A 23,515-nucleotide genomic window follows, 5' to 3' on the forward strand; every position below is an offset into this window, starting at 1 on the left:
AAAGATAGTTATGGATGTACAAAAATAGAAGTTTGTTTCCCTTTGTCCCCTGATTGTATACTTACACAATTCTAATAGCACCACTGTCCTCAGGAGTGGATAATGTGTGGGATGTTGAAAGTTTTCTTTCATACAATATTTAAAAATCAATAATACTAAATGAGATGTCAAAAGGAATGAAAAAGTTTAACATAAGAGTAAGAAAATGTGGTAAAAAAAAAAAGAAAACTGCTGAAAGATAAATACAATCATAAAATAACTCCCAGGCCAGGCTCTAGAGCAATGGTTCTTAACCCTGTCCTCAGGGAACCCTTGTCCTGCATGTTTTAGATGTTTCTTGGCTTCAACACACCTGATTTAAATGCATGCTCGTTACCAGAGCTAGATAACAACCCGTTTATTTGAATCAGGTGTGTTGGAGCAGGGAAACATCTAAAACATGCAGGACAGGGGTTCCCTGAGGACAGGGTTAAGAACCACTGCTCGAGAGCATGCAGACATCAAAAGTCAGGGTGAGGGATCATACAGATGTGACAGTGAGTGGCCATTGTGGTTTAGGGGATGTGTCCCAAGTATCACGAAACACTGCGAGCACTGCACTCTGGCTCTGGGCTGTTGGGCTGTCTGTCTGACTGTGTCGAGGTGTACAGGAAGTTACAGCACACATAGAGGGGGAAAGATAGTAGCCTGCTGTCCAGATTCATTACCACATACTCCTGAGATAGATTAAGAGGAAAAAAGAAGAGGTAGAAAAATAGAATTTAATTTGCAAATGTACTGTAGCAATGCATTTTTACTTAACATATCACAACTAAACTTATACATTTTGCTAACAGGTGGTTCAAACCCCTTTACTCACTTGGTCTTTCTCCAGAGTGAGAAGCTGGTAACCTGTAGATCTGCTGCAAACCAGCTTACCACTGCTATCAAAAGAAGCTAGGCGTAACCTGGAAACAAGGAAAGGAACAAAAAAGGAGGAAGTACATGTTATATTTAATTCGATTTTAAATTTTTAAGCAAATAAAATGTTGAATACTCAATTGAGAATAAAAACACAGAATGTTCAGTACATAAATATTGACGGCATTGTTATAAGTTAGTTAATTATTTACACAGGAAAAAGTATAGCATATTTGACTTACCTGTATGCCAAATGCCTGCGAGGCTGCAGACTCACAGCACCCCCACAAGGTTGGCTGAGTGTGTTCCTCTTAAACACGATGAAGCGGTTTGTGTAGGTCACCAGCAGGTCAAAGCCAAAGTTGAATCCTGTCCAACGCCAACAGTACTAAAATAAGAGAAGTTGAATATCAAGCTGTAAATATAAAACGCGTTTAGATACCATCCATATTTTCTTGTACAAGTTCAACTAAATTAGACTTTATATGGGAGAGACCAGGAGTATGACTCACATCTCCATCTTTAGTCAGTTTCCTGCCACACCTCATGCTGTTAAGCTCAAATTCCTCCTTATTGGCCTCCTGGGGACTACAGGCACATTAATAGCAATAATGACAATTTAAATATTTGGTCAGTTTAACGATACAAGATGCAATTATGATTTTATAGCTGGCTACAAGGGGCCTGTACTACAAATCAAGATTTGGTGTTAGCGAGGTAACTTCAGGTTCAACCCAGGGTTTTCTGTACTACGATGGTGGATTTCTTGTTACCGGGGTAGATCGCCATGGTAACACATGCTTAACGGCTAACCTAGTTGGGAGCAGGTTAAGTTGGAGATCAGAGATCAACCGGTATAAAAACCCCGCCCACTAACTCATTCTTGACAATAATGTCACTGTTCATAGAAGATCCTGTGGAGCTGGGTGCGCGGATAGTCAGAGGTGTGCTCAGAAGAAACAGAACATTTAGAGACTGACAAAACCTTTTCGCATTCCCTCATGAGTATCTTTCTGAAAGATATAGGTTCTTAGCAGAGGGAATTACGTATATTGCCAGCTTCTTGAGCCGTATGTTGCCAATGCGACACATTGAAGCCGTGCACTCACAGTCCCACAGGGTACTTTTATAGTGTGGGTAATGCACAGAACCTGAGCAAGAACTCTGTCTGCCGCGCAATTTGCAACAGATTTTCTTTAATGGCTGTTGCCACCATATTTTGATTAATGGAGTGATTAAAAAGAGATATGGACTGTAATATGTTGACAAAATGAAACAAGGTTTTTCACTCTGTTCTGATTCCCGTTCTGGAAATGTATGCAAATGATATCATATTTTACAACTCAATCATTTGCTAATTTAAACATACATTTACAGGAAACTAGTAACGAAAACAATATTTGACCTACTTTTAGTTATCAACTGGGGAGGTTTCATGTTGATATGTTATCCCTATTCACTGGGGTGTCTCCCCTTAACCCTTTTGTCCTTGGGTTGCTTTGACCCATTTTATAATCAGAAAGTTTCTTTCAACCAACACCTTTCAAACCAAAAAGAACAATGGGTATCTGTACACAGCTCTTGACAAGTGATGCATCAATGATCATTTCACTACTTTCATTGAATTTTGATGTTTCATTAACTTTTTTTCAAAAATAATAAATAGGACATTGAAAGAGATAAGTGGTGAAAACCCCCAGAAAAGATTCAAAAGGCACAACAAGAAAGCCACAAAAGGTATAAAAAGACTGAAATGTAAAAGTTTAACAAATACATCCTCATGAGTTTTCCCTTCCCTAAGAACACAGAAAAATATGTCAATGTAACTAAGTTAGTAAGTGTCATTCATTCAGTCATGTACTATCTCTTCTCATATTCCAGTTTTTCCTGTCTCCAGCCTTGTTTATTTTTATTTTTATGAAAAGCCCCTTATAATCGAGCTCCAGGGTTCTTTTATACAGGGCCCTCACATTGTCTGCTCCAACCTGAAACAAATAAAGAACATTGTCGCTTTCCAAGGCAAACTTGGACAAAGTTGAAGGTGTCCATTTGACTACTGTGTTTCAAGGTTCATTGCTTATGCTTTGTGTCTTAGCCTTGAAGTGGAGGCCCTAGGCTCACGGGGAGGAAGAAGTTCCTCTTCCTGCTGAGTTTAACACCATAGCAATTTTATCAATTGAGTCATATTTGAAATGAGCACTTTAAGGACTTGTGTCTTATGTTGAGACCACCACTATTAGTAAGTGTGAAATAAATTTGGGGCCTATGTACAATGAATGTGTTTTAGGAGAAGTTTACAGTTGGCTAAAAAGCTTGATACAAAGTATGTTGATTCAACTCATTTGGTAGAAATGCCACCTGTAGTTTTATAACACCTAACTAGGAGACATGAAGTCTAAGAGACGGGAAGTCTGGGTGATCTGAAAGAGTTTTTGTCACCTGGGGGGAAGAGACAATTGTTCCGAAGACAATGTGGATTCAACTGTATTGTTCTAAGGATTTAACCAATGACAGAAGAGATTTGGTATAGCTTCATGTCTGTAGGATGGACCAATCACTTTTGAGAACTGTCGTATCTATAAAATGGTCTGTTGAAGAATATTATGGGGGGTTCAGGGCCATCGGCTGGGTAGTGCTGGTGGGCTGGATTCTCCCGGTTCCATTTGAGAATGCTAGATGGAGCTGTATGGAATTGCCTTTGTGTTATTGTCTTATGTTTGTGTGCTAATGATATTATGTTGGTAACGTTATTATGTTTAAATCTACGTCAAATAAACATTAACTCTATATTTCACCCGACTTTAGCTTGAACAATTGATTCTCTCAAATGTCCACGACATAAGTCATTACAAACAATTCAATCACAGCCACACGTTCAAACACTCTCACCATCTGTGTTGCAAGTGGTAAATAAAACTCAAAAGTGTACCCCCAAAATGAGCAGGCAAACAGTTTCTTGATCTTCTAGGACCTCCACTTGAGAAAGTAAATAGTACATTTGATCTAGTGCTGTCAGTTTAACGCATTAACGGCGTAAATGTTTTTATCGCGAGATTAACGCTCTTTTTGGCCTAGCAAACTTTGTAGTTTTTTTCACATGCTGTTGCAACAACTACCGATGTTAGAAAAACTACAACACCACACCGGATCTAGCTAGATGGGAAACAAAACAACAGGCGCGCCACAAACACTTGTTTGGCTTGCGAGCCAGCTAAAGAGTAGTAGCAGGGACATTGAGAATAGATAAATGTGCAATTAATTGTGATTAATCGCGAGTTAACTATGACATTAATGCGATTAATCACGATTAAATATTTTAATCGTTTGACAGCACTAATTTGATCAATATTCAGCAACCACATATGGCATACATACTGGCGTATGACTATTAGTTTCACTGTTACCTCTGTATGGCACAGTGGGACGACAGAGGGTGGAGGCAGCAACACCACTGTATTTCCTGTCACTGCAGAGAACAGTAATACATTTTACTATTACAATGTTCATAAATAATTGTTGAATGAACATGGTGACATTACTTGATTACTTGAAACATACATATGCCTGGGCTTCCCACCAGGGTCTGAAGAAATGCCCCCTTCCACTCCTTCCATCATGGTGACCCTGATAGCTGGAGAGGGCCAGCTCCTCTGCAGGAGTGAAGTCCTGTGGAGGAGCCCCCCCCCTCCCCTGATAGCTGGAGAGGGCCAGCTCCTCGGCAGGAGTGAAGTCCTGTGGAGGAGCCCCCCCCCCCAAATGTTTCTTCCTATTGGCTGCACGCAATTTCATTGTTTTATAGGCCTTTTGTATGTATAAAATATCCTAAAAAAGGGACTAGTTCAGGCAATTCAGCCTTGTAGGCCTACTTGTTGGCCTTAAAATATGTACAAGTATTGGCTACTGCTACTTACCGTTTTGAATTATGGTTTTATTTTTTATTTGCTCCCACAATCGTTTGCCACTGAAGGGTTGGAACTAAAATAATACAGCAACAAAAGTTTAACGTTGTGGAATGTACACGTGTAATTATTGGGGAGGGAGTCAGATGGCTGAGCGGTGAGGGAGTCGGGCTTGTAATCAGAAGGTTGCCGGATCGAGTCCCCGCCGGACTTCACCCTACTTGCCTTGGGGTAATGTCCCTGTACTTACTGTAAGTCGCTCTGGATAAGAGCGTCTGCTAAATGACTAAATGTAATGTAATTATGATCACATCTTCAATAAGTCATGTAGCTTACGCATTTATAGCGTCTGATATTTTCTGCCAGATTGGCAGCAGCGACTTTGTTGAATTTTGCCTATATTATATGTCTGTATTCCTGATATGCTTGTATTACAATATTTCACGCAGGAGGAGTAGACAAAGTTTGTAAGATTATTGTCTGCTCCTCCTGCGCGAAATATGCGGCTCTTGTTTCGTCCATGTTTGCGATTGGACATATGGTGCAAACACCGCCCCTTTATGTGAACGTGCACGTCTCTAGATTGGAAAGATCTGGGTTGCGTTAGAGAATTGATAACCGCCGTCGTAGTACTACTTATCGTAATTGCGATTGTTAGCGTTCGCGTAGCAGGGTAACTGAAAGTAATCCAGAGCATGTTGATCTTGATTTGTAGTACAGGCCCCAGGAGTCAATAGTCCCAGTTATTGTTAACTGATAACATAAAATATCAACATTAACAGCTTAATAAAGTTGGCCTGTACGTGAACTAGTATACTATGTGTCAGAAAGAGTTGCAATGAATTGAAACACTGAACATTACCCATTGTCGTTATCGTGTTCTGTCCTGAGCATTGCAAACCATTGGTTCTTGTACACATAGGTTAGCCATTCTGTGAAGAGGGAGGGACTAAGTCAAAACAAACTACAATCCATCATACTCATTATCAATATTTTTTTAAACATTATATAAATTGATGAACATGACTATCCTTGTAATGGTGCTGTTTAAGCTCACCAGGAGGCAAGATGTTATCTCTCTCCAGGATGCGTGCTGAGGCCAGGTCGTTGATGATGTACTGCAGGCGGACGTGTCTGAAGACTGGGACGAAGAGAGATCCTTCCTCTGTCTTCAAGAAAGGCTCCTCCTCAGCAAGCTCTGCACAAAATGAAACATCAGGACAGACTGACCGGTCGGTTGTTAACCTCTTATAGGGAATTTGTGTGTGAATCACACTGTTTAAATCAGTTTTTACAGTACTATATTGCGTACCAGCAACATCACAGAAGCACCTACCTGTCCTGCGTTTACACAGGCAGGAGTCGGCATCAGCCAAAAGCTGCTTGATGGGACCGTCCCAGGAGGGATTCATCTGCAGAAAAATCCACTGAGGAGAAAAATGTAATTGAAAGGAAGAGAGAAAAAGGGAGAAGAAGGAAATGATGCAGATAGATAAGCAATCCATCTCCCATCCAGCCCAGGGGAGCTGGCTACCTTTTTTAAAGCTGTGTAGACATCCATCTCCACCTGCATGACAAACAGGTCAGATGACTGGATCAGTTGCTCCATCACCTCCACCCTGCACAACCAGAACAGAAGACCTCCTTGCTCAACAACATGGTGTATATTCCAAGTTATGTCAAACCCTTTTGTTGAAGCAGTAATTTGTACTTACCGTAATTTTCAGACTATAAACTGCGCCTTTTGCCCACTAGGCCTTCCATGCTGGGGAAAGCGCAATTTTTCAGCTTATAGTCCAGTGCGGCTTATATATGTACACATCATTCAATTTAGCTGCTGCGGCTTATATAAAGGTGCCAGTGGCGGTTCTAGACAAATTTTACTGGGGTGGCCAATGTTTAATAAGAGGGGCACATCAAAATCGGACACAAATTATATACTTTAAAACGTTAGATACTAAAATTTCGCTTTACATTAAAATCATACAAACGGCTCCGGCTCTCCCTCTTCCAGCTCCTCAGCTCTCTCAATACCTTGATATGTTTCTCTTTACTTTAACTTTTGTATTTACTGGGGGAAAAAAGCCTGCAATTTTCCTTCCTCGTTTCGTTAAAGGTGACATGACATGCTGTTTTTGGATGCTTTTATATAGGCCTTAGTGGTCCCCTAATACTGTATCTGAAGTCTCTTTCCCGAAATTCAGCCATGGTGCAGAATTATAGCCACTACAAGTAGTCCCACAATCAGCTTTCCTCAGAACGCGCTGTTTCTGTAGCTTTCAATGCTAATGAGCAAGAGAGGGGCGGCTATGGAGGACCAAACCTGCCATATTTAAAAATGAATGAATGAATAAATAAATGTCCACATCCATGCATTTAGACATAAATAAATGAATACATGTACTAATTAATGCACAATTGTCAATCAATATTACCTTATAATTTACATGTATTTATGTATTTATTTGTGTATTCATTTATTTATTCATTTATTTATTCATTCTTGTATTCATTCATTTATTAATTCATGTGTTCATTCATTCATGTATTCATTCATGTATTCATTCATTTATTCATTCATTTATTCATTCCTGTATTTCTTCTTCTCAATATGTTAATGAGATGTGTCAATAGATAGGTAAGCGGTAAAAATAGGTAGGCGGTATTTGACACACCATTGGCTAATCGTTTTCCACGCTTTGTATTCGATTATGTAGCCTTACATCCATCCTTGCTGTCATGGACAACATAGCCTACATGGACAGGCTGGCCGACCTTGTTGAAAACAAAGATTTAATTCACCATATATGATATTTGGATAAACAAACATGTTATAAAGATTTTACTACGTTAGTTGTGGGCTATCACTTAACACCCAACTTCACTACGCTGACCGGCCAACCATGTGTTTACCCCGATAAAAACGTAAACATTTTAAAATAAAAAATCCTTGTTGATTGTCAAACCAACATATTTGTCCTGTGTGTAAGAGCGAGATAGACAATCTGGCATATAGCCCCCAATCAAGCAGAAGAGAAATTTGTGAAGATTGACGACACAAAGTTAATCATCGAAGATGAAAAGTAGCTTAGTCCTAAATGGAGTTGTATGCCCCATAGCACATATTTTACAAAGACTACGGCAACAAAAGCCAAACGTTGCCACGTTATGTTGGGAATGGGATGCCGTTGCGACGGTTATTGTTGGAGCAACAAGTTGCAGCCAAGCTTTGCAGCCAGTGTGTCCCAGGCGTTAGCTAGATTGAATCTATGGCTCTGGATTGATTGCAATGTCTGAACATCAGTTTCCACGCCTACTGGCCTCCTCTCATTATCATATTGGGAACAATGAATGAATGAATGAATGAATGAATGAATGAATGAATGAATAAATAAATGAATATATAAATGAATTAATGAATAATTAAATCAATAAATCAATAAATCAATACATAAATGAATACAAAATAAATAAATACATAAATGTAAAATATATGTAACTATTGATTGACAATTGTTCATTAATTAATATATATATTCGTTTATTTCTGTCTAAATGCATGGATGTGGACATTTATTTATTCATTCATTTGTAAATATGGCAGGTTTGGTCCTCCATAGGCGGCAACATGCGCTAATGTTTACAACGGATGTATCGCAATGGCTCGTAGCCCCCGTTGCTGTAAGATGCCAAGAATTTAGCCATTATCATCTGATCACCCTGGTTTACAGAGGTGCACACTCAGTCATTTCAATGTGGAGAAAGGCGGATATCGCGCACGCCATAACACCAACAGCAGAACGGTTCTCCAAATAACAAAGAAGCGTACAACACTCGTGTTACAGCGTTTGAATTCACACACACTTAATGCCATCTACCTTTACATTAGCGACAGTAACTCAGCTGGCTCGTAGCCCCGTTGCTGTAAGATGCTTCGAATTTGCCCATTCTCATCTGATCACCCTGGTTTGCAGAGGTGCACACTCACAATAATTTCAATGAGGGGAAAGGCGGATATCGCGCACGCCCATAACACCAACAGCATAACGGTTATCCAAATAACAAAGAAGTGTACAACACTGGCGTTACAGCGTTTGTATTCACACACACACACTTGATTCCATTTGCATTTATCTATACGTTAGCAACAGTAACTCAGCTGTTGGCTGCAGAGCTAATGTTCCAGCCACATTCTAAGGGTAGCAAGCTAGGCAACCATATACAGTAAAGCAACAAAATGATATAGCTTTAGTTAACTTACTTGTCCAAGGTTTGTAGCTTGACCAAGGAGATTTAGTAATGATCCAGAATTTAATTTCAGCAAGGCCAGCTTTGTGTTGGCTCAAGTTGAGGAAACAGTAGTGGCTGAAATGTTTGGCGCAGACATGCAAAACTTTGGGAAGTTTTGTCGGCGCTTTTCCAGCGAAAATAACATTGAGATATTGGTTGTGCAGAGGCTCAGATGCAGGAATTAAATAAAAGACTTGTGCTTGCATTTGTACATCCAAGCACTGAGCAACTGTTGTGCTTCGTTTGTTTGCTCGCCATAATGTCTCTCCAGGAAAAACTGATATTGCACTTGCCATTGCATGGTGGTAGCTCAGTTTCACATGGGAGGGCCAGATGATCTGGGCGGGCAAAGCAGAGAGAGGGGAGGCAACCTTTCTAGTATCTACGTCACTTGGAGATTTTCAAACAGAGCGTTTGAGCCTTCATTTTGTCAAAGGCGGAGAAGAACACCCAGGGCTTTGTTTAGACCTATCAAAAATTCTAGCCACTGGGGGACCAAAGGCAGGCTAACATTGATGTTAAATAACCTCATAAAATTAAGTTTTCATGTCATGTCACCTTTAAGACTACTAGAAGAAGGAATTTTTTTTTTTTCTTTTCTGTCAGCTCAGGGGGGCCACAGGGGGGGCCAGGGAGATTTTTAAAGGGGCACTGGCCCCTGTAGGCCCCCGTGTAGAAACGCCCCTGAACGGTGCGCCTTATAGTCCGAAAATTACGGTATTTTAATTAATTTAGTTACACCAATATTCATTCAGACAAATTATTTCGGGTGAAAAATGTAAGGACCTAAGTACAAAGCAAAATTGTATATATTTTTTTAGAGGAAACAATATAAATAAAAGCAATAACCATTGAAATAATGGTAAATACTTGATGACAACACATTGACTTATTGATACGAGTACAGTATAAGCTCATTCTTAAAATGTTTATCAAGATTATTGGTAATTCAAGTCTTATTCATTCAAAATACCCAAGTTCCTTCATAAGGTCAACATTCTGGTGTGTCATTAGGTTGTTGAGGAGCCATTCAAGACACCTGCAGGAGACACAAGCAAGTGAGCATAAGGATAAAAATATATTGTGTTACGTATTGTATTAAATCTAGAAGAGCTAAGATCAAAGGTTTTAGAACACCTCAATGTTTCCAGATTTTATTTAAATGTATTCAGTCTGCATGTACTCTGAAATTCAAGCACAGAACAAATAAGTAATTGGAAATTAATGGATACATTTTGTTAAACCAAGCAAAAAAGCCACCTTTTGCAGATGTAACACACAAAGTCAGGAGACTGTGCTGGCCATTACATTTTTGGGGGGGTTTTCTTCTGAGGTAGTTCTGATATAGCATCAAAATATATTTTGGGTCATTATCTTTCTATGGGATCACAATCTGACCAACTAAACGTATACCAGAGGATATTGCGCTGCAAAATGGTGAGGTAGACATCTTTATTCAAGGACCACTCCTTCTGTCGTGATTCTAGATCCAGAGCCCCAGACCATCACAGTCCTGATCGAGCAACTAAAGTCTTATATTGAAACTTGCATACGTCAACCAGTAAGATGTGCTTGAAGCTATTTTCCTGTGAGCTGTTTATCACGCAAGCTGTTGTTTCTCAGAATTGTTTCTGATTCTGTTGTGGCCTTGTGTCTGCCTGACCTTTAGCTGTCAGAGTATCCTCCAGTTTCCAAGTGCGTTTTGATGGTGTATGAAATGGCTTTTCTATTTTTTGGTAAACCTCTATCAGTTTACCATTTTGGGTTATTTCAAGGGAGGGGAAACTGCTTACATTTCAATAAAACTGTGAACATTAACCTAAAACTTTTGATCAATGGTGTGTATGTGTTGAGCTTACTTCTTCATTACTGAGTCTAGTCCGTAGATACTGGCAGAAGAGTAGTAACCACACACAGTCTTAACATTGACATTTTCCTTCATGGTCTCACCACACTGCTGAATAAGACCGTCCTGTACATGAACCAAATAAATATTCTGTACACAGCACAAATCTTTATCTTTTCCAATCTATGTAAAATATATTCTGATCTATGTGGATGTGTTAATGGTTACCAGTTAATCATATTGATAAGAATATACTGACCAGCTGGAGCATACAAGCAGCTGCAAGGATACTAACGACCCTACTGGGTTTGATAAGCACGTCGTCCCTATACAAAGACCCAAACACCACCTGCAGAGCTACACACACAAACACAATATATCTCATAGTAACCATAACTAGTGAAGCACAACATCAAAACAATGGAACAATGATGCAACCCAAGCTAAATAAATACTGTTGGAACTGGACTTGAACCAAACTCTAGACCTTGATTATCAGTTATGTAATTGAGTGTACATTTGCTACAGTTTATGCACCACTTGTACCTTGGTTTGAATAAAATAATCAGTTAAATAAATAATTGAATGTAAATATAAATCAACCTTCTGCTTTGGAATCGGCTCACCTTCTGTGTCAATGTTCTGGTCTGGGATTTCCAGCTCTATGACCATCATGTTGGACTCCTTCCACGAGCCACTAAACATGCTGGAGAAATAGCCTGACTGCATAACAGGAGTGGAAGGGAGAGAAGAGGAGTGAGGAAGAATAAGCTTTTTATTTCTATTTATTTTAGCTTTGCAAAGGAAATTTGTTCATTGGCTTCATTACATCTATGTAATGTGTGAGGCTTATGTAATGAAAGCCCTAAAATTCAGCATTTACTTTGATTGTATGGCTTCCATTGATTATTTACTAATTATAAATCATATACTTTCATATAGTGATATTTGTTATACTTTTTTATTACTTCGCTGTATTTTGTAGGCAACTGACACCAATAATAAGGGCAGGAGATGGGCATCAGTTTGGTTGATAAAGTTTCTGATGGAGAGCGTTAAAGTAGCCTACTGTAGGTCCTGGCTGGGAGCAGGATGTTGTAATACAGAAGCAAAAACTCTTGAGTGGTTAAATTGGTTGTTTTTGCATATCTGTGTAAGATACTGTCAACTGTGCCCTCACTAAAGCCCTTGCTCTTCAGTAAGCATGTGTGTTTGTCACTAACCTGACAGAGATATACTTTGTGCAGGTTCCACTCCTGCCCAAGGGCGCAGATACGGATATCACTGTTCTCTCCATTCAGGAACAAGGTCTGGTAGATGTACTTTGAGGTGCTTTTCAATTTCTTCCTGTTATAGTTCCAACACAGTTTTTAGTTTCAGTCACAGCCGTTCATACCACATTTCTTTGAATGGTGGCGCCTCTCACCTGCGTGGTGTGTCCAGAAGGGAATCCTCCTCCTCGGGCTCGCTGTCGCAGTCGCAGTGTGCGCTCCTCTTCCTCTTCTTGCAATCACACCCGTTCTTGCGGCTGATACCAGCCGCTTCTACCACCTCCTCCGATCCCTGGGAAGAATCCTGGAAACGGCTTCCAAGGGTGCCCATTTTTCACCCTGGCTTTAAGGGTCATCAGTAAAAAATATCAGCAGTATTTTTTCATGTCTTTCACACAGTACTGACCTAGCTAATAAAATTAATTAATTATCTAATAAAGTCATTATGTTTTGTCTCGATGTTTTCTTATACATTTTGTTTATATCTTGCAGCATATTTTTTTAGGTTGGCAGACAAACCCATGTTTTTATGAGACCAACTGCTTGGCAAGCTAACTAGCTAGCCCAACTTGAAATGAAACACAAAATCCCTTAAATCTAAAAAGACCATATAAACGTCACCAACTGTCATCGACAGTAGTTTTATTGTCGATGGGGACAAACTACTTACCTGATATAATCTCAGTCCGCTTTTCTGGTTTTCTGGCTAGGCTATAGAGCTAGCAGGGACTATCAGTGTGACAGTTCAGACGTAAACAAGCTCGACCACCGAGCCTGCGCATCTAAGCTTTATTATTATTAGGCAATTGTAATAAATGTTTTAGCAAATTCCTCTAAAACTATTTAAAAGGATATCCTGCTTTCCACTTTTTTTGTCGAAAACAATGCAGGTTCGGCTGTCTTCTTCTACTATCTCTTCTTTGGAGCGGTACACTACTGTCACTACTGGTGGTTTGGTGTATTTGCAGGACTTCCTTTGACGCGAATCTCCCCAGCTAACAAATCGACGTCCCCAGTATGGAAGGCCAAGTGGGCAAGTATTAAGGCCGAATCCCAATACTCCCCCTAAGACGCCCCCGTGTGTTAACCACGCTTATTACACGGATGTTCTTAATATGGAAGCAACGTGGCCAAAATTCAAATGCATTTCCAGAAATGCATTTTCATTTTAAGAACGTGGCTGCAAAATCGTGACTACAATTCAAGTTCTGCATTTCCAGACATGCACAATAAACGAAAAAGCATTCTGAGGGGCGCAGCAGAGTGACGTCAGTAGACTATCGAACGCCAACTGTACCAAAACGTCTGAAATCACGTTTTGGCGTCCGTTTTTGACGTCTGTACACGTCCGTTTTTGACGTCTGTACACGTTTAAAATTGGGTGCCACCACTTCATTTGTTTCTGAGGGGAAAGCAGATTACCATCATTGCAAGAGAGAAAACCTGTCCACACTCAACCAATCTTGATTGAATTAAGGTTAAGAAATAGGCTAATATAAATTGGCAGTGACATTATCAACAACTGTAGGCTATTTTTTACCAACTGAAGAAAAAAAACCGTTTGTATACTATATCATATTCACATTTCAAAAAAGGTATACATTTAAGTTTGTTAAAATGCCCACTAGATGGCAGTGTTAGTGCACAGATAGTAAGGGCAGAGCCTCTAGTCAATGTGATGGGTATAGCCAAAGATAAATTGTGGCGCAACAGCAAGCAAAATAACATTACAACAAAACAGGTTAGGAATACACAGGGTTGAGGACAGCTGGACAGTACACAGAATAACCTTATTCAATAAATAAAACAAGTCATATCCATGGCAATATACAAGTAATATCCAACACGGGATGTACAAAATACTTTTATTTGAGAGTAAATGAAAATGTACAGGGTCTGTCTTTTTCCCACAGGATAGGGATGGGAACAGTAGTAGTGGTTCCCAACCCTGGTCCTCAGGGCACCCCTGTCCTGCATGTTTGAGATGTTTTCCTGCTCCAACACACCTGATTCAAATAAATGGTTATAAGCAGGCTTCTGCAGAACTGGATAATGACCCATTCATTTGAATCAGGTGTGTTGGAGCAGGGAAACATCTCAAACATGCAGGACAGGTCTATAGAGGATAGAGACCTGTGTTATGCTGGTAAAAATATCTTTGAATCTTTTAAGATTTTTAAAATGTGAGAGACCACAAACATGAGGACAATAAAATCCTAAATGTAACCTTTTTGATCCTATAGTGTGTGGTGTTTGTTCTCGGGGTTCCACTCACACATGATTTCGAAGCGGCTCCGACATTCTTCCAAGCAAGTTCGGCCACTCTTAACACACCTCACATCAAGGGAAAATCTAATAAAATAATCTGTAGTTGATCGTGACATAACCTCGGATTGTCGGAAGGGGGAAATCGGCCCCAAATCAGCCCGATTATCTTCTGGTGTGTACCCAGCATTAGTCAGAGCATGTTTGAACAGAGTTGTAAATTAGTGGAGCAAGGAACAGAGTACCATTAATTAAACCTGAGCAAGGACCGCATATTATTAATGGCCCATATAATGTGATCAGATTTAATCTCCATGCCGCTATGTTGCATTGCCTGAGCAGCACCTTTGGCCAGATATCTGGTGCATTCCTTTGCCTATTTGGTAGGCTATTGAATGTTTGAATTTCCTCAATCATATATGGGGCATAGCACACTCATTTCTTTTTTCACTCATACTTTGGTGGTTGTAAAGTTTCAGCATAATACTTTTTCATGTCAAAACTAATCTTTAATAAATGTGTATATGACCTTTCATCAATTATTTATAATCTCTTTGCATGCTCTGCGCTTGAGTCATTATAGGCTATGGTTGCATTCATCCTTGTTCCCAAGTCGAGGTGCATCATTTTCGTAAAATGAATGACACTGAATAGTTTGCCATGAAATGCTTGTCTTGTTGACTACAAAAACAAATTGTAGGCCTATGTGTAGGCTACAGAGTCACATATATGTATGCATAAAGTTGAACACGTTTATGAAATGTCTAAAATTGGCCAATTTAGATTATGTAGGCCTACCTTAATATTCTAACCCAAGGGGGTTAAAATATTATGCAGTGTCGTTGTCGTTGAGAAATCTCTGATTTGATTGTAGTTTTTACATATTCAACATGGATTATAGCTCGAAAGTTGAATGAACGAGTACTTATGTCCTTTTGATTTCTTACAGGGTGAGTCGTTGTTGCCCATAACACGCTAGCATTCTGCTAATGAATGCTGATTGGTTAGTGAAGGACTGATACGACCAGAGCTCCCGCTTGATGGCCATGGAACACTGAGTTAGTCCAAATTAAATCAATAAATAAATAGGTAAATAAATAGATAAATACATACATAAATAAATATGGCTATGGAATAAATTCTGAAATAAAAAAAGATGGCAATAAATATATAAATATAGCATTATATAATTACATAGCTGAATCCATTTACCGACATCAATAAATAAATAAATTTATTTATTTCAAAATGACGTTTTTTTTGTAAAGACAACATTTATTTATTTCATGGGACTTTTACACGCCACGTTTATTTCCACATGTATTTCCACGCCACATTTATTTCTGTGCTGTATTTATTTCAAATCTCACATGCAAACGAGAGGGGCGTGGTTATCGTCAGACCAACGCAGCAGATAGCTATGCTGCCTGTATGGGGGTGACAGTGGAATCGCACTGCCGAACGGCATGGCTTGTCAGGATATATTATTTTGGCACAGATAGTAGATTTTGTAGAGGTACTTGGGCGGATAAGTGCTCTACAGAACATAGATATTGAAGTCTTAAATAGTTTGAGACTTATCGAGCACTGTTCGTGTGCAAGATGTACAGGTAGTGGGGGGTGATAAGTGCCAGGTAATGTTAGCTAACACAGCTAGCAACAAAGAAGACAATCACTGCCACCACCGCTACATCGCTCTGCTATTATGTGGATAACTAGGTCGATAAGGCACCTGATTATAACGATCTAGCCTCACCATTATGCCATGCATTACTATTTAGTGAGACGAGACCTGAAGTGAAGCCAGACCATTCCAGACATTACCCATACCTTTGGATTTACAGTAGGCTACTGCTTCAAATTGAAGTCAAGTTTCTTAACGCTTTGTTATTATTGGCAATTTAAAGTTGCAACTAACCAAGACGTGTCAAGACCAAGACCCATTCAACACGGTACACAATAACCAAACCCAGATATTAGGTACAGGTTTATGGAATTATTCAATATTAAATCAAACCACTACCACTGGACTCGTTTTAATGACCATTCAGTGACAAAACGGGTTTGGCTGTTCATATGTGCCAATACAGCACAACACTACTAGCTCTACAGTAGCTAGCTCTAGCTGAAATGGCCACACTGATGTCGTCCTTTTATTATTTTGTCAGCTAGCTAGCCGGATAGCCAGCCACTTGGCCTACAGTTGCCGACTTCGAGACCGGTGACAGCCAACATACCACCTAGGAAGACATAGTGTTGGCAGGGATTGTTAGCTTTGCAGACGAGTTCCACGTCACACGAGTGAAAGCCATGTTTATAAAGGTAACTTCAGCGCAACCTCATAGCTATCAAAGATCAAGTCCCCACACGTAGGCTACTAAGTCACTGCCATCACTCCCATACAAAGGCAGAGACGACACAGACATTATGGGCAAAGCTTGTCTACATTGTATGCTTTTCGGCAGTGCGATGCCACTGTCACCCCCATACAGGTAGCATAGCTATCTGCTGCGTTGGTCTGACGATAACCACGCCCCTCTCATTTGCATGTGAGATGTGAAATAAATACAGCACTGAAATAAATGTGGAGTGGAAATAAATGTGGTGTGGAAATACATGTGGAAAAAAATGTGGTGCGTAAAAGCCTCAAAAAATAAATAAATGTGGCATTAGGAAATAAAAGTCCCATAAATTAAATACATGTTGTCTTTACAAAAACTTCATTTTTAAATACATAAATGTATTTATTTATTGATGTCGGTAAATGGATTCAGCTATATATAATTATATAATGTTATATTTATATATTTATTACCATCTTTTTTTTATTTCAGAGTTTATTTTATAGCCGTATTTATTTATGTATGTATTTATCTATTCATTTACCTATTGATTTAATTTTGACAAACTCGGCGTTCCATAGATGGCATCCAAAGCGGAATCAGAATGTCAGAGCATTAGCAACATTGGCAACAACATTAGCAAGCCAAAACTCTTTCTAGCAGTTGTATTGACAGGGAGAGCCTAACCCGTCAGCTGTGTTGTCGATGCCCTGAGAGAAAAAAGTAAGTGACCAGAGCTTGCCGTAAAGCAGTAGCTCTGGTCGTTCGATGTGTATGACGTCAATTACATTTTCAAAAGCTTTTTAGATCAGAAAGGCGACTGTAGCGACTGCTCTCCAATAAAGGCCGCTAAGAGGCTTAATGGGCTCCAGGCAGTTACGCGTCCAAACAAATCTCCAACTCCGGTGATGGCTATAGTTTAAAAGTTTAATGAATTAAAGCCAGAAGTACAACGGATGAATGAGAACATGTAGATAGTGTTGAAAATAAACAAATAAAATATAAACTGCTGTAGTTGATGGTTATTTAGCGTTGTTGACGATAGGTTGACGGTAAACAGACAATAAAACAGGTGCGCCACCAACCCCCTTTGTATCCTAACCCCCTCCCGCCACAAGTGCCCCAGTATATACACCACACCCACACCCACGTGTGTCAATCAAAACGGAAGTGTTTGTAACTTTTCAACATAAACAATTTTGGCCCCTACAATTCCGGCCCCTAATTATTATGTTTCAAATTCAAATAATAATTACACATTTGACATGACAATCAACACAGTAAATATATTTTCGTGATCTTCTTCATTATTTGTAATCCAAAGAAAGAGGGATTAGTCAAAGTCAAGCCTTCAGGAACAAAGTCAAGAGGTCAAAAGTTAGTTTTGGGTCAGTCAATGATCCTCTGCCTCCAGTAGTAGGCAGACTTTGTTGATGGGCCTGGTCAGAAATCCGGTCTTTGACTTGATCCGAAGCTGACGTACAAGTCCCTTTTTGTCCATCATGGTCTCCACAATCCTTCCAGTCAACCAGGAGCTGCGAGGTGCTGAATCATCCACAATGACAACGATGTCTCCTGGGGTGAAGTTGCGTCTTATGTTGGACCATTTCTGTCGTTCTTGTAGTTGGGGAAGATATTCCTTAATCCACCTTTTCCAAAATAAGTCAGCCATATATTGAACTTGCCTCCACCTGCGGCGAGCATATAGGTCTTCCTTCTGAAACTGTCCTGGGGACAGTGATGGCACAGTTTTGAGAAGCAGAAGGTGATTTGGTGTGAGTGCTTCAAGGTCGTTGGGATCTGTAGAAGCCTTCGTGATTGGACGACTGTTGAGGATAGCTTCGGCTTCACATAAGACTGTATGAAGTCCCTCCTCCTCCAGACTTTGCACATTTAGTGTTGAGTTGAGAACCTTCCGCACTGATCTGACTAGTCTTTCCCACACACCTCCATGGTGTGAGCCAGCAGGGGGATTGAATATCCAGTTGATTCCCTTTTGAAGCAGTGTGTTATGGATCTGACCTTGATTCCATCCTTCAATAGCTTCCTTCAACTTGCGCTGTGCTCCCACAAAATTGGTCCCATTATCTGATCGTAGTTCTTTTACTTGGCCTCGTCTGGCTATGAAGCGCCGAAGGGCATGGATGAAAGAGTCTGTGTCCAGCGATGAGGCCATTTCAAGGTGAATTGCTCTTGTAGCCAAACAGGTGAAAATAACACCATATCGCTTCACAACACTTCTGCCACACTTCACTCCAAAGGGTCCAAAGTAATCGACTCCAACGTTTGTGAATGGTGGGTCATCTGGAGAGACTCTATCCAGGGGTAGATCAGCCATTTGCTGTTGTCCAGGAGTAGCGTTTATACGCCGACAGACAACACATTTAGACAGGATTTTTCTGATCAATACTGTGGCACCAGGAATCCAATATTTCTGACGCAGTCTGGATAGCATATGGTTGCGACCACCATGTCCCACCCCTCCATGAATATGTAGCAGAATGAGGTCAGCAATGTGAAAGTCTTTGGCCAGAATTACAGGATGTTTAATTTCTTCTGGCATTGCTGCTCTGCTTAGGCGACCACCAACTCTTAACACATCTTTGTCCAGAATGGGGTTGAGTTTATGAATGTGGCTTGTCTTTTTAACATTCATTCCTTTCTTGAGATTTGATCTCCAAATCTCTTCTTTTGGCAGAAGCGGATTATCTCAATCTCTGCATTCTCCAGTTCACTGATCGTAAGACGGATTTCCTGAGTGTCAAGATTTCCTTGCAAAGACAGAACACCACTTGCCGTTTTCCTCTTCCTGATTCGTTGCAGAAGCAGTCCTTTAATTCTGAGCATCCATGCTACTGCCCTTTTCAACTGATTCCAGGATGAGAAGTAATGGATGAAATTGGTTGTTGGATCCACTACTTCAAGTGTTATTTGAGCAGCGTTTACGGTTATGCTCTTGACTTCAGAGTCCTTTGGTGAAATTGCATCCAATCCATCAGGGTTCTGAGGCCACTCTTCCTGAGGACCAAGAAGAAACGGAGGTCCGTACACCCACATTTCCTTCTTTAGGAAAGCTTTAACTTTCACACCTCTGGAAGCCATGTCTGCGGGATTGTCATTTGTGTTGACATACCTCCACTGATGTTCATCTGAGGCTTTAGCAATTTCAGTCACTCTGTTAGCCACGAATGTTCGAAATCGGGTGGTCCTGTTCTTTATGTACTTGAGCACAGAGGTGCTATCAGTCCAAAATGAAGATTCTGCTAGTTCCATCTGCAGCTCTTTCCTCAATATTGTGTCCATTCTGCCTGCCATGGTAGCAGCAGTCAACTCCATGCGAGGGATAGTGACTGGCTTCAAGGGAGCCACTCTGGCCTTTCCCATCACAAATGCACAATGTGTTTGGCCATGGTTGTCATGCAGTAACAAATAACTCACAGTTCCATAACCATCCTGACATGCATCAGCAAAATGGTGTAGCTGGGCAGATGTTACCGTTCCGAAGTTTGTAGGTTTGAAGCATCTATTGACTTTAAAGTCTTCCATGTTATGGAGTTCCTGAATCCAGCTCATCCATTCCTGCACAAAAGAGTCTGGTATCACATCATCCCAACCAGTCTTTTCCCGACACAATTCCTGCAGGATCCTTTTTGCAGTCAGGACTACTGGTGCCAACATTCCAAGGGGATCATATACAGAACTGACAATCGACAAAATCCCTCGTCTTGTCAGTGGTCTGTTTTTAAGGATGATTTTGAACTTGAAGACGTCAGACTGAACACACCATTGTACACCTAACATCCTCTCCACAGGCAATTTGTCATGGTCCAAATCCAGATCCTTCATTTATTTTGCTCTTTCCGGTTCAGGTATGGCAGTCAATACATGACGACTATTGCTTATCCACTTGGTGAGTAAAAAGCCTCCCTTGGAGCAAATGGCACTTAACTCTTGATAAAGAGCTATTGCGTCCTCCTCTGAAGCTGCTGAAACGAGGCAGTCATCCACATATAAGTTGTTCAAGATGGTGTTGATAGTTTGTGGGCGGAACTGGCCAGTGTTGTCTTCAGCACATTTCCTCAGGGCAAAATTTGCGCAACTTGGAGATGATGTTGCTCCAAATAAATGCACCGTCATTCTGTATTCCACCATGTTCTGACTGTAATCTCCATCAGGCCACCAGACGAACCGTAGCAGGTCCCGATCTTCCTTGCACCTGGAGGAACATCGCTTCGATATCCGCAGCAATGACAACAGGTTCTTTACGGAATCTAGCTATGACTCCAATCAAGGTGCCGGTGAGGTCTGGCCCCTGTAAGAGCTGAGAGTTCAGTGAAACTCCCCGATATGTAGCTCCACAGTCGAAGACTACTCTAAGTTTTTTCTTTTGTGGATGCAAAACTCCATGGTGTGGTAGATACCATTTTCTGCCATCACTACGTTCCAAGATCCCTTCTGGTACTTTCTCGGCATAACCCTTGGATATCATGTCAGACATGAAGTTGGTGTACTCCAAGTGATAGCATGGATCTCTCTGGAAACGCCTTTTTAAGTTTAGTGTCCTCTGTTCAGCGAAGTTCTTATTGTCAGGCAAGCAGATTTTCCTGTCCTTCAATGGTAAGCCAAAGCAGTAATGTCCATTCACCAGCTTTGCAGATGTTGAAACCATCTCCAAGAACTGCTGATCTTCTTTTGAAGGTTCTTGGTCATCTTTGACACACTCAGGAAAGTCAATCTTGTACTGCTGCTCCCACTGCTCATCAAGTGTAACAATTGATATCCTGTTAACACTGATGTCCGACTGCTCCTGAGCATTATCATCTTTTCCTCCCAGAGGTCCGTTGACTGTCCAGCCGAGCAATGTTTTAACGGCATACGGTCCATCTCTCACACTTCCGATGACTTGAAGTGGTTCAAGAGCCTTTGGTACATCAGAGCCAATCAGCAACTCAATCTCACAGTCCAGTTCAGGTAAGTGAATATTCTTCAAATGAGACCACTGTTTGATGTCATTTTGATGTGGGATGTTTCCTTTGTGCACAGGCATTGTCTTCTGTGTGTACACACATGGGAGATCACAGAACTCTGTGCCACGCAGTCCTGTAACAATGCTGGTTTCAACGACCTTCCTTTGACCCATTGTTCTCAGAAGAATAGTTGATTTTCTTCCCTGGAGATTGAGTTTAGTCACTAGCCCCAATGTGCAAAATGACGCAGTGCTTCCCTGGTCAAGAAATGCATATGTATGCACTGTTGTGTTCCCCTTCTTCGCCTTTACCTTCACAGGCACTATTGAGAGTTTGCAGTTGTCTTCACCGGCCCCAGTAAGACCACTTGTCTGTACCGAGGCTATGGCTCCAATGTCGGCTTCTTCTTTTGTTGGAGATTGATGTTTGTCCATTTCGTTCCTTCTTTGGTGGATATGCAGCATCCGAGGATGCTTCAAATTGCATATGTTGCAGCTGAGTGGCTTTTCCTGCAGTCCTTACTCATGTGTCCCTTCTGCAGACAACCAAAGCAGGCTCCCTTTTCTTTTAAGAAAGTGATTTTCTCATGATGTGCTTTCTTTTCCAATAGGAAACACACCTTCAAAGCATGTCCACCTCCACAGAACAAACACCTTTTCACAGCCAGCCAACTGTCCATTTTCCTGGCTCCATGTCCATGTTTCTCATGTGCAACTGTCACAGTGGTTGCAAACGTACTCCCTTTGATTCTTGGATGCTGTGGTTTTGACATAAAACTCCTTCCATCCTTGCCTGGTGTTGGAGTGTCTCTGATGTCTCCAAACACCGGATCAGTTGCAATCCTCGCTTGTTTTTCCAGGTAATTAACCAGATCCCTGAAGGTAACTCTTTGTTTGTACCTTTCCTGAAAATCACATGCCACAGATCTCCATTTATCCCTCAGTCGATATGGCAGCTTCTTTATGATAATTAGCAGATTAGCAGACATGTTGAGCTCCTGCATGTTGTTGACATCTTCCATGGCATTGCAACATCCTCTTAGAAACAGAGTGTACGCTTGTAATGTTTTTGTGTCATCTGGTTTTATTGACGACCATGAAAGAGCCTTCTCCATGTAGGCTGTAGCGATTCTATGCTCGTTGCCAAAGTGCTCCTGCAGTAAGGACTTTGCCTTCCTGAATCCTCTTTCTGCTGTCATATGAAGGCAGCTCCTCACCATTTCTCTAGGTTGTGATTCTGTATACTGTTCGAGGTAATAAAGACAATCTGTGGGGTTTGGGTTCTTGCTTTCAATGTTGTGTTCAAAGGATTTTATGAATGTTTGAAATTGAAGTGGGTCACCATCAAAACAACGAATCTCTTTCCTGGGCATTAAAGAGAGAGACTGTTGTTGGACCATTAATGCAGTGATGTCATTTTGCTTTTCCACGATATGAATCATATTGCTCTGCTCACCATTGTTTGGAGCAGACAATGTTGTAGGTACTGTAACATGTGCATCCATAGTCAATGTATTTGACTGTACTGTCACTGGCACTGTGTGGAGAGATCGGGTTTGAGTAATGTCTCCGTCAGCAGTGGCAATCATTTGTGTTCTATTTTCATGTTGTTTCTTCACCATATGAGTTCATACCATCTGACGCTCTTGATCTGTGGCTACGCACACCAGATCTACTTGAGGCTCTGAGAATTTTCATTTTTGCCATTGTAGCAGCAAGGTTTCCATCCAGTTCCA

The 23,515-nt window shown here is 40.7% G+C and overlaps 1 protein-coding gene across 2 annotated transcripts; it reads right to left on the reverse strand.

Moving 5' to 3' along the window:
- Positions 1–345: 345 nt before the first annotated feature.
- Positions 346–13,383, reverse strand: gmcl1 (germ cell-less, spermatogenesis associated). 2 transcript variants are annotated; one of them, XM_084688028.1, is made up of 15 exons: positions 12,877–13,383; positions 12,362–12,545; positions 12,159–12,282; positions 11,562–11,658; positions 11,195–11,292; positions 10,949–11,061; positions 10,063–10,128; positions 6,334–6,418; positions 6,136–6,226; positions 5,857–5,997; positions 5,662–5,731; positions 1,413–1,488; positions 1,143–1,288; positions 860–947; positions 346–716 (listed from the first exon to the last, which is right to left on the reverse strand). In XM_084688028.1, the coding sequence occupies exons 2-15, from the start codon at positions 12,535–12,537 to the stop codon at positions 576–578; spliced, it is 1,512 nt and encodes a 503-aa protein (XP_084544154.1). In that variant the 5' UTR covers positions 12,538–12,545; positions 12,877–13,383; the 3' UTR covers positions 346–575. The 2 variants fall into 2 exon arrangements, with proteins under 2 accessions (XP_084544154.1, XP_084544153.1); XM_084688027.1 differs by having other exon boundaries at positions 12,362–12,549; positions 12,877–13,381.
- Between the last annotated feature and the right edge of the window lie 10,132 nt (positions 13,384–23,515).

The sequence above is a fragment of the Hypomesus nipponensis genome, chromosome 22 (assembly GCF_054491055.1).
Source record: "Hypomesus nipponensis isolate SF chromosome 22, ASM5449105v1, whole genome shotgun sequence".
NCBI lineage: Eukaryota > Metazoa > Chordata > Actinopteri > Osmeriformes > Osmeridae > Hypomesus > Hypomesus nipponensis.